A 12,538-nucleotide genomic window follows, 5' to 3' on the forward strand; every position below is an offset into this window, starting at 1 on the left:
ATCCTTTTTCTTGTTGGTGTTCTTCCATCTGGAAAATGATACAGACCCCAGCCATAAGAATTTGACCGTACCTGAGAAAGTGGTCTGCTCAGTCTAGTTTTTGGGTGTTCAATTTTTCACTTATGAAATGGAAAACATAATTTACTTATGGGCACTTTGCATGAGCATACTCACATAAACACACACACACTGTTCCCAAGACAAGAAAAGGGACTTCAGAGCTCTAGAACACTTATTTATCTCCAAGTTCAAAGCATTCGTTATCATCCATTTAGAGAACATGTGTGAAACTCAAGAATATGAATACAAAAAGAGGGTGGGGTTAGATATAGTGGTTTTCATAGATATATACCTCATTCAGCTGCTATGTCCAAATTGTAAAGTAAATTGACCTCAGATGACGTAAGAAATTATGAAAAGTAGTCACAAGATGCTTCTTATCTCATTACATTGGGATGTTGTGGTTATGATTCAGTGCCAGCACTTTTCCAAAACTACAGTTGTGCAGTCAGCAGTAATGGCTTCAAGCTGCTGCTTGGATTTTTTGACTTCTTCCCACAACAATGAACGCTAAGCCCTATTAAACCAATATTCTGAAGAGAGTAAAAAAGCAGGAGACATTGTCTATTTTTAAAAATCAGTACCAAGCCCAACGATTTGCATTGTGGAGACACTTGGCACTAATACTGATTGTTCAAATTAAAGTCAAAGTTAGGGCAAGGAATTTTCTTTGCCCATTGCTTTTCTCCATTAAAGCAGATAGTCACTACCTTGGCTGCCATACACAACCCTAAAGAAAGGAACAGATTAGTCATTCATTCATTGTATTAATATGATTCTAATGTATCAATATTTATTAATCTACCCATGGCCATGGCATATACTGCCCACTCTCCAGATCCGTTTGCATCACTGGTTTGGGTTTTCTTTTTACAGGATACTGCATGAAACAGAACTGACGGCCATGATGCCTGCTTTCTTGCAGAAGATGCTAGTCTTCTTGGTCCTCTTCCTCACAAGTAAGCAAACATTTGGGCATATTATGGATGTACAAATGCTTCTATGTAAAGTGCTCACAAAGCTTCCATTTTGTATAGAAATAAGCTGTGACTGGCTATCTTTCATGTAGAGAAAAAAGAAATTCTTCCGAATCACATTTTGTGACTTTATTGCCCATATACAATTGCTTTGACATTTTTAAAGAATAGCATTTGCTTCTCAGCTGCAACATGCACGTTGCCTTGTGCGCACATGCATGCATACACACATACACTTCTGTAACTCAGGCTTACAGAATTTGTTATATTAAACAAAAGTCAACCAATTCACCGTCCATTTAATATGTAAGTCCCATTCATTTCCATGAAAAATTACTTCAATGTTGATCACCACTTTTGGATAGTCACCCTAAGGGCGGTGGTATTAGATATAATAAAAGTTGGAGTTCAAAGATAGAAGCCCTGCTGTATATGCAAACCATTTGTGCTTGTGCATGGGACAGGCAGAGTTTGCCAGACTGCTGGCTAGTCTGGTGAAGAGAAGGACCAGGAGAGACATGATAGCAGTCTTCCAATATTTGAGGGGCTGCCACAAGGAGGAAGGAGTCAAGCTATTTTCTAAAGTGCCTGTAGGCCAGAGAAGGAATCATGGATGGAAACTGAACAAGGAGAGATTTAACCTGGAAATAAGGAGAAACTTTCTGACAGTGAGAACAATCAACCAATGGAACAGCTTGCCCTAGGATGTTGTGGGAGCACCATCACTTAAAACTTTCAAGAAAAGATTGGACTGCCATCTGTCAGAAATGGTGTAGGGTCTCCCACTTGGGCGGTCGGTTGGACCAACAAGGTCCCTTCCAACTCTGATTATCTATTAAATCTGTTTTAGAAGCTTCCCTAATCCTGAGGATAGAAAGATTAATGCCTTCAGGAAAATTGGGAAAAAAGCCCTTATATGTTGAATTGATATCTTTTTCTCTGAATCCAATTCAGTTGATAACACTGTGCTTTGTTTCAGTAGGAACACAAATATTGTTTCCAAAAAGAATTCTAACAACTGGTTTGTACACTATCTCCACTTTTACCATGAATAGTCCAATTTTCTTTTTCTAATTGCAGTATTTGTTTTACTAAAGATGAGTCCAGGATCATAAACATAAACTTTCTCAGCTGATTTCTACATCTTTAGCAGGTGTTTTAATGAAGATAAGGCAAAAGCAGATACCAAAAATTATCCTGTGAAATTTCCATCTTCTCAGATGACAAACCTAGGATTCATTGGGCATGCCTCTGTTTACTTGAAACTCTTATTTGTTTTTTCAGCCTTCTCCTTTTCCTTCTCTCAAAAGAAGGAAAGAAAGAGCAGTTGAGTATTGGTGGGCCACAGACACATTGCAGTTCATGAGTTGGGATCATTTTCGGAGCCTGAAAGTTACATGGGTTTCCTGCAGTGGTCTGTTAAATAAACAGAAAGACTCAAGGCAGCTAGAGAAACTGACTCAGAGACATCCTTAAGGCTGGGGACTCACAAAATAAAGATGCAGAGTCTTGACATAAAATGAATCAACACAACAGCTTCCAGTTTCCAAGAGCTCTGCCACCGTTGCTGTCTTAAATCCCATCCCTAAATTTTAGTGCTTAAGTTCCATTGCTGACTTTCTACACCCTATTTTATTTCTGCAATAATTATACCTTTTCATCTTTTAATTTTGTAAATAAAATAACAGTCAAGAACAGGGTGAGAATTCTGTTTGAAGAGAATATTCTGCAGACCAGTCCGAAGCCTGTTTAGATGTGGGAAAAGTAAAATCAAACTAGGGCATTTGTTTATTTTAAAAAGGAGGAGCTCTTAATACTTCTTTGAGTTGAATTCAGAGTTTTATGGAGCAGAGGTCCACTAACTGAAGGTGTCTGAGGGAGTGAATATGGAGTGAATGAAGGGAATGGCAAATCCCGTGGCCCAAAAGGAGGGAGATCAGGATCGGAGGGCGAAGACCATCTTGTGGGCTCCTGGGCATGGCAAGACATAATGATGGTGATGGGCATGGGTTGTTATGTGAGCCATAGGGCAGGCCATTGCAGCAGATGATGCCACCAATGATTAGTACCAACAGCATGTTCTGGTGCCCTGAGCTCACTCCCAGACCCTGGAAACCCTTGAAGGCCTTGTGGTTTAGTTCTTTCTGATGAATGCCAGGTCAGTTAGTAGTAAGGAAGAGCAAGCTGACCTAACACAATCACTGAGACCTGGCAGAGAATAGCTCTGCTCTCAGAGATGTGCCCAGCTGGGTTAGGGTTTGGCACCAGCCAAGACCCCAGTGTAGGAGAGGAAAAGTGGCAGTGGTCATTTGAGAAACTCTTTTGGCCTTCAGGGGCCGTGCTTCCCAAGTTGGTTTGGGCTTGGGAAACTGGGCTTATGGGACCCGTTCCTGAAGCTGAGCTATTGAGATCAGGTGGGAGTGTTACCTACTGTACCAGCCTTCCTGCTGCATCAAAGTTTCCCTGCCTGAACTGCTGGAGGCCATCTCAGGGTTAGTAGTGGAGTTTTCCAGGCTTATAGTCCTGGGGGACTTCAATCTGCCATCTGTGGGTACGGCCTTGGAAGAGGCACAGGAGATCATGATTACCATAGCAGCCATGGGCCTAATCCAAATAATCTCAAGTCCAATTCGGGGTAATAGATACATGCCAGGTATGATCTGCTTGTTGGAGCAATGGCAACATGATTAGTGGGGAATAACCTATTGGTATCCCCCATGTCATGGTGAGATCATGCCCTATTGGCCTTCAGATTCTCTCTCCACGGGGAGACCAGACCCATTTGAGCAATCTGTCCCTGGAAACTAATGTCAACAAAATGGCTCCCAGAGGGGAATGGGGAATATCCAGTGGGGGGAGGGAGGTTGCTGCATGTTCCTGCCAAAACTCTGGTAATGTCATGGAATCAAAGGGCAGCCATGATTTTGGACAGGATCATGCCTGTGTGACCTCTCTTGACCCATCACTCCCAACTCTTCCCATGGTTTATAGAGGAGCTGAAGGTTCAGAAAAGTGTTAAAACACACCTAGAGTGTCACTGGAAGAAAATGAAGGATGACTCCAACTAGATAACACTTAGAGCTGCTTGTGGTGGTAATAGTGGCAAAAGGTTACTATTTCTCCACCCTTATTGCAGCCAAAGGGTGTCCTCCAGCAGCCGTGTTCAGGATCACCAAGTCCCTAATGGGACAGGAGAACTGTGGTGAATATCTTTAGGAACGTGGTGAACATCTTTGTTCAACACCTGACAGACAGAATCACTTGGGTTCGTTCCCAGTTGGAATCCATACATAGTACAGATCCATGTGAGATACCTGAGGAAAGATCTTGTACAGTTATCTGAGAATAGTGCAAATCCTGTTGGACTTGATGAAGTGGACAGGGTCCTCAAGGCCATCAGTGCAACCACCTATCAATTTGAACTTGTCCCTCCTGGTTGATGAAAGTTTCCAGGATGTGACAGCCAATTGGGTTCAGGCACTGATAAATTCTTCACTGCACATGAATCTTATAGCTTCAACTCTCTAAAGTTACTCTGTGAACTTATAACTTTGTGAAGTTACTCATTGTGAGGACCTCTGACCAGATATGTGCATCTGAGCAAGTGTAGTCTTAAAAACAGCAGTAATTTGAAAACAGCAGTAATTCATGCTTGGTAGGTGCTTATGTAATTGCAATTTATTTTTAGAATGTTTAGTTCATTGCAACGCTTGTTTTGCAGTAGGACTTTTTCAAGTTCCAATAGGACTTTTTAAAAGTTTGGGCACTGTCCTATTTGTATGAAAATTGCTAATTTACATGGACAGATTGCGTGTCTAGAGTCTTTAGTTTGTGCTCTTCAGGCTGAAATTAGGTGGCCGACTCAGCTGGTATGTTTTGAATTGCTCCTCTTATCAACCCCCTCTTCTACAAAGACCCTGCAGGAGAAGGACAGTATGGACAGCTGTTGGATCTGGCTGGGTGAGAGCTGTAGATCATAAACACGGTGCTTTTGGTGTGTCCCTGCATAATAGTTAAGTGTCCCTACTGAACTTCATAGGGATATTAAGGTGGCAGGTTCAGCTGTTTGTGGTGGTGATGACTGAACTAGGCAGAGGATTGTAGTCTGCAAGGAAAAAGAGGTCTTGGATAAGGAAGGGTTGCAGGTGTTGTAAATCAGCAATATGTGGTGAGTAGGTTATCCAAAAAGAGAAGCCATCTTCTGGTTGGTGACTCAACTGTAAGAAGTGTCTATTTAGGAAAGGATGTGGAGGTTTGAAAGAGGTGAGTTGTATGGCTGGTGCTACTGCCAGCAGAGAAAAGAGGCACATTGTTAAGATTTGTAGGAAGCAATTCAGGAAAATGCTGTCTATGGTATCGTTTCCCATGGATTTCCTGGCAATTTTCATTTTCATTTCACATCCTTAGCTTGTTTAGATTTCTTTAATACAAACCACAGCAGACACTTCAGTAACAGGGGTCAAAATTAATGGGCCAGAATATGCCACGTTCTAGGAGGAAAAAAAAATATCCTTATTATACAGGAGTTTTCCAGTTGTTCTGTACACAATGCCTGAATTATACTCACATTGTGCAATTACTCATAATTTATTGTTCTGCTGGAGTCCAATCTCAGGATCTTCCTAGAAGGAAAAGGCATTAGATGGAAAACAAGACCCTTTCATTCATGACTATGAATTCATTTTTTATCAAATTTCTTGACTGGCTGGCCTCTAACCCCTGCCTCCAAATGGAAAATGATTTTGCTTTTCAAGCAGCTCTAATGTTTACATTATTCAGAAAGATGTTGCTTCGTTTTTATCCCTGTCCTTACATTCATCTCTGTACATTCTTCTGCGATGCCCTATGTTCTGTCGCTTGCTCATTTCATTTCCAAATGATCTCTTAAAGGTGCGAAAGAAATCAGCTCCCTGGAAATTACTCCCAGTGCCCATGAAGTTGTCCTCAACCTCTACACTGATTTTACCCTGAAATGTTCAAGCCACAACGAGGTTCACTGGAAAACAGACAACAAGCATACCAAATTAGACACTGTCCTGGAGAAAAGGGGCACCATTTTTACCAACACCCTCACATTAAGGAACTTGACTGGTTTGAACACAGGTGAATATTCCTGCACCAACGATCAAGCCCTGGATGGAAAGTCCATCTACGTTTTTGTACCAGGTATTGGCGATTGCACAACTTTGATACTTTTAATCATGTAACTTATGCTTCATGCATATGCAGGTATTTGTTTCTGTGGAATGAACAGAAAGTACAGGGGGAAAAAATCAAGGACTCTGTTGTGGATGCAAACATGGCTTTCCAGATAACTCAGTCAAATTTACACATTTTCCAGGCCACACTACTTTTCCTAGAATATTAATAATACAGTATTTTCTTCTTCCTACTATCATCTACCTGCTGGGGAGGGCCTTCAAGAGTTGAAGTAAAATGCCTAGATGTAAATCTTTATTTTGTTTTTTATATACTGCATACCTTGTGGCTTTGGCTGTGGCCACCACTGTAATGGAGACCCTACAAATTTCATCTATGAGAATAAAGACTCCTTTAAACCCATCTATGGTGTCAATACAGGGTTAAGACACAGGGTTTTTTCTTTGAGATAAATTCCTCTGCCTCCATATATAAAAATTACAACCTTGCAGCCTGTTTAAACCCAATGCCTACTATACCAGCTATGGAAATGTACATGTATATGCACTCATACACATGCTAAACCCCAAAACATACACACATCTATTATACCATGGAACGATATAATCGAGAGGAACCAAGCCACATCTCTCTGCAGAGAAAATGTCATTGTTGCATTTCTCTTCCACATTCCATACTGAGCTGCTCTGGTCACAAGTGTATCCCTTATTTCATCTAAGAGGTAATCAATAATCTGTCTTCAGTCTTTGTGATTTAGATACCTCCCTAGTCAATGTCAAAACCAGCTTCTCTCCGTTCTTCTTCACAGATCTCTCCATGCCTTTCCTACCAAGCATCCCTGAAGAGACCTTTGTGTTCAGCCCAGGTTATGGTGAAGTCGTTATTCCTTGCCGTGTGACAAACCCCAATGCCACAGTATCTCTTCATGAAAAGAGGGTTAATGATCCAGTCCCTGGAATGTATTTTCCACAGCAAGGCTTTAAAGGACGGTTTGAAGACAGGACCTATATCTGCAAGGCAATGATAGAAGATGAAGAGTTTGAGTCTGAAACATTCTATGTCTACACTATCCAAGGTGAATCTTGCATCAGTGTTTACATGTTTTCATTATTATGCATAGCATTAACCAGTGTGTGGAGCAGAAAGGATTCTCTTAATGAAAACAAGACATCATCCTAGACAGGGGTGCATTGGGAATAGCACTTAGACTTATATAGTGCTTTACAGCACTCTCTAAGCAGAGTCAGCATATTGACTCCAACAATCTGGGTCCTCATTTTACTGACCTTGGAAGGATGGAAGGCTGAGTCAACCTTGAGCCAATCAAATGCCAGCAGTCAGCAGAATTGCCCTGCAATACTGCATTCTAACTACTGCACCACTCAGCAAGTGTATCTGCTTCCCTAAAAATGTTGAGCAAGCTTTGCAAAGAGATCCATCTTTACTTCCTTTGGAAAAAAATACTTCTGTTTTAAGTGAGAGCACATTCATTAAACAACTGAGAAGTGAACATGTTGCAGTGGAAGTTACATCATTACTTGCGAAAGTAATGGACTACTTTTTGGCACTTGAGCAGGGCTGATATGTCTGTGATAGGAGGCTGAATCTGTTTGATCTAAGCTATAATATTTATGCTGCTTTGCATTTGGGCATTTGTCTGATTATTACAATGTGAATTTATTTTTCTGACATTCTTTCAATCTGAACTTGAGGGAATGGTCATGTCAAGTCACCTTGTTGATTTGCCTGAGGAGAAATATACTCAGATCTCCACTGTGATTAAGTTCAATGCCAGGCGAAGGCCTTTGTCCTGTTCTCCACAAGATTTTAAGATTTTAGGTTCTAATAGAAGAGAATGTATCTACCTCAGGATTGAATATGGAGTCCTTGATGCTCTCTGAGCTTCGTTGTTTGCTTGCAGACATTTTATTACCCAACTAAGTAACATCATCAGCCTGAGGGTGTTACCTAGTTGGGTAATAAAACATCTGCAAGCAAACAACTAAACCATCAAGAGCATCAAGAACTCCACTTTAGAGCCTCTTGTAGTTCTGTACTGGGGTAGTTATTATTCATTGTTAACATCTTATGCTTTATTAATATTGAAGTTTTCAAATTGTCCATGCAGTGAAACCCACAGAAAACTATTTTCTCACACTGAGACAGCGGCATATTGATTGAGGTTGCTGAAATTGTGTTTTGTTTTGTTTTCATATAAAAGTTGCTGTGAGCTAACTTTCTTCTCTATTCACTAGTTTGGTTCTTTTACAGTTCCTTTTCCTTCATCCTTCATCAATGTTTCTATCAGCGCAGTGCAAACTATTTTGAAACAAGGTGAAAATATTATTGTGACGTGTGCAGTAAGAGGCGTTGAGTTGATCGGTTATACCTGGCGTTATCCTGGACAGATGGTAAGCAAGTAGGCATGGATCTTTGTGTGAGTGTTTGCATTTGTGTCTGTGTTTTCTAATTTCCACAACACTGTCTTATCACTGTCTGATATCAAACCATGTAGTAGGGCTGTATTACTATTATTTATCCTTATCTTTCATATGACCTATTCCTTTAGCATCTTATGACTATTACTTTGTTGTTATGACTTGTGCTGATTGTTTTATTTATTATCTTATGGCTATTACTGAGTTTTCCATCTTATGATTCGTGATGATTGTATTATCATTATCATCATGATTTATCACCTGATGCTTGTATGTACACTGAGAACTTAGGCATCGGAGAAAATTCCTTGTGTGTCCAATCACACTTGGCCAATAAAGAATTATATTCTAGTCATAGGAAATAAAATAGACCCTGAGATATCTTAGAGAAATATGCTTAGATATTACTGCAAAATGGCAATTAAACATTTGGTCCTCTAAGCAAAACAAAGACATTTCCTTTCCTAATTATTACAGAAAGAACTGCAGACATTCTTTCCTAATCACAATAAAGCCAAAATGACAAAATGTATATTGTATATACTCTACCAGATTCATTCATGTTGGCCCCACCATAGGAAAAGCCTAATCTGTTGTTGGTGCTAATTATATTTAAGTCCCTAAATAATGGTCAATTATACGGGAATAGTCCAATAAGTAGCTTGGTCTCACTGTGAACATTTTGAATTGGCCTCAGACGAGAGCCAGAAAGAAGTGAAGCTATTCCAATGGGTGGGTTATTGTGGACAACCAGGATGCTTCTGTCTTCTGATCAACAACAGTTTCTGGATCCACTTTCAAGCACTGGCTAAACAACAGCTTTACAATTCACCAACCTTGTGATTATCACATGATTTACCAAAAACAGGTCTTTCTCCTTTAGATAGGAGTGAACCGGGATTATCAGCAAACGCTGATAAAAGGCCCTTCTTATCATTGAAGTTATGTGACTGTCCACAGCATGAGTGCAAATCCAAGAGAGTCCCCAGATCCCTAAAGGAGAATGCTTTAAGGCTTATCTCCCCAATCCTAAAGCTCAGATCCAGAAATCAGCAGCATCTTCTCAGTATTTAATTCATCTCGGTCACTTTGCAAATTATTTTGCAATTTAGAGACTTTTTTTCCCCTTCACTTCTCCTCTGTGTATCTGAGATTGGAATACTGCCTTGTTAATATCAACACAGATATTCTGTGGCAACTCATGTTTTTTTTTCCAAAAAATATAACATGGAGGCTGAGAACGATGTGCATTTTATCATCCAGAGTAGCAGATTTATATTTTCATTACTATCCAATATCCTCATCAAAGAAGTGTTCTGCAAAAGAGAATTAGTCTCCTGCTTCTTGAGAAGGGAAAAGGTATACTGTGCTTTTATCGTGTATATTTCAGGTTTGCTATTGGTATGTTTTCTACTGAAATCTTCCATGTCACACGTGCCATGCAACCATCAGGCACTATGCTAAAAAAAGAGGAACAATTGTCATATTTTCACCGTAAAGAAAATATATTAAATAAAAGCATTTAATCATTTGAGACAGCCTATGGCTATGTTCCTTGTTTGAGCTTTGGAAACTCTAAATGGACTAGTACGGAGTATTACTTCCACTGCATTATTTTTACTATCTTTTACAGGTAGGCAAAGAGGTAAAACCCATGACGCACATTGTTTCAGGAGACAAACATTATACTAGTTCCACCTTAACTATTCACAATGCAGACTTGGATGATCAAGGTCTATATGCATGTGAGGCCAGGGACACGTATTTTGGACAACAAGAAGAACAAAGTATCTTCATCAGAGTGATTGGTATGTTAGGCAAAATCTTTTTCTTTGTCGCCAGGCTGATACCAAATCTTCCTGAAATAACTTTTATGGCTTTAGGCATTTCAGTAGTGCTGATTTTCATAGGCAACATTGGAAAACAAATCTCTTTGAATTCATTCCAGTTGAAAAATAATAATGCAGGTAGTCCTCTACTTACCACAGTTCATTTAGTGACATTTAGGTCATAGTTACAACAGCACTGGAAAAAGTGACTTATGGCCATTTTTCACACTTACAACCATTGCAGCATCCCCGTGGTCACATGATCAAAACTCAGATGCTGGGCAATTGGTTCATATTTATGACGGTTGCATGTCCTGGAGTCATGTGATCTGCTTTTGTGACCTTCTGTCGAGCAGAATCAATGGGGAACCCAGATTTGCTTAACAGACTAACTTAACAATTGCAGTGATTCACTTAACAAAAGTGGCAAGAAAAGTCATAAAAAGGGACAAAACCCACTTAACAAATGTTTCACTTAGCAACATAAATTCTAGGCTCAACTGTGGTCATAAGCCGAGGACTACCTGTAATGGGTAAATCAGTTTACCGCTGTCATTTTGTGTTGTTTAAGAAATGAACATTTGTCATAAAAGACTATAAACAAAATTACAAGGCATCTCTTATATTTTGCTCAAGATGTCAGCTATTTTTTTCCAGGAAAAGATACAGATTGCATAAGTGGCACAGGATGGGGTTTTTTCTTTTTTAATTAAACTGGGATTGTGTTCCAGACCCTGGTTTTCTTTCACAAAGCCTTGTGTGATGATATGCCAAGCTTCTGCTCAAATTGCTCACAAAAAGAGCACAACAGTATTTTCTTATTAGTTGCCTGATAGTTTTGTTCAATTCAGAAACACTGAGAAATATTTGTTTGCAAAATAACGCTTCATGTTGAAGGGGAACTAAAGAAAATCAAGGAATTCCTAGGCAAAAACTTGGTTTTGATATGAGGGAATTAACTTGGTGATGAGCCAATGTTACTACTGCAGTTGCCTAAAATTTTGATGCATTTTGGTTGCTTCTATAGAGGGAAACTTCTGTCCATGTCCCTCCTGGCTTATGAAAGTTTCCCAGGAGGTGACAGACGGGTGAACTCTGGCGGTGATTAATGCTTCTCTACAGGAGGGGATGGTGCCACAGCACTTTAAGGAGGCTGTGGTCTGCCCTCTTCTTAAGAAGGCATCGTTGGACTCTAGCTGGTTGGATAATTTCCAACCTGTCTCCAATCTTCCCTTTTTGGGGAAGGTGGTCACGTGGCAACTTCAGAGGTTTCTGGATGAAACAGATTATCTTAACCTCTACCAATCAGGATTCAGGCCTGGTGTCAAGCTTGGCCTACAGCCATGGGCTTGCCATTTCAGAGGGACAGGTGGTGGGAGGTGCAGCACCATGAGGATTGGCAGCGGATGGCATGGCAGCAGCATGAACGGTTGCATTAGAGGCCACGGCGCACAACAGACATCCAGGAAGGGCCGCGTCATAGCTCCGCAACCCACCACTGAGCAGCATGTCACGTCAGAGTTCCACAATGCCCAAATGTGGCAGGTGATGGATGAGGCAGCCAGAGGCAGCAGGAGCAGCAGGACTTACCCTGAAAACACTTACAGAGCAGATGCTGTCTTGACCTTCCGCTGGGGATTGGCGGAGACCGAAGAAACCAGCATGGGGGGAGAGCTCCTGAGTGGGTAGGCTGCCGGATGGGCGAACTTTTTAAGAAGGAAATAAAAGCAGTGCTGCCAGGCAAAGCTCACAGTGCTAGCTTTACATGGGACTCACTGTCTGTTGTTGCTGCCCTATCAGATTTCCAAGGGGGTGTGTGTGTTAAAGGAAACACTGTATGTAGGCATGTGTCCTGACTTCTTTCTTGTGTCTGCGGGTGCTGGCCAATGGCAGTTTTGAGACCTGGATTTGGGACGATAGAGATGTTCATGTAACACCTTGTTAATGAGCTGCATAAACACAGCTGGGACTCCCTGGAGACAGAAACGGATTGGTCACATTTTTGGATGATCTCTGACGGGAGCAGAATGAGGATAGTGCATCCATCCTTGTTCTACTCAGTGGCTTTCAATAC

At 40.7% G+C, this 12,538-nt stretch overlaps 1 protein-coding gene across 3 annotated transcripts in view; it reads left to right on the top strand.

Annotated features, from left to right (window-relative positions):
* Positions 1 to 12,538, top strand: part of PDGFRB (platelet derived growth factor receptor beta) — a 96,904-nt gene that overhangs the window by 38,916 nt on the left and 45,450 nt on the right. For all 3 annotated transcript variants that reach the window (XM_026686246.2, XM_087955181.1, XM_087955180.1), the window contains 5 exons: positions 937 to 1,019; positions 5,928 to 6,203; positions 7,006 to 7,272; positions 8,469 to 8,608; positions 10,269 to 10,443. In XM_026686246.2, coding sequence (XP_026542031.2) covers positions 965 to 1,019; positions 5,928 to 6,203; positions 7,006 to 7,272; positions 8,469 to 8,608; positions 10,269 to 10,443 — 913 coding nt within the window. In that variant the 5' untranslated portion in view covers positions 937 to 964. The remainder of the gene's footprint in view (positions 1 to 936; positions 1,020 to 5,927; positions 6,204 to 7,005; positions 7,273 to 8,468; positions 8,609 to 10,268; positions 10,444 to 12,538) is intronic.

The sequence above is a fragment of the Notechis scutatus genome, chromosome 2 (genome assembly GCF_049901735.1).
Source record: "Notechis scutatus isolate UNSWTSFEM ecotype Mainland chromosome 2, rNotScu1.2, whole genome shotgun sequence".
Lineage (NCBI taxonomy): Eukaryota > Metazoa > Chordata > Lepidosauria > Squamata > Elapidae > Notechis > Notechis scutatus.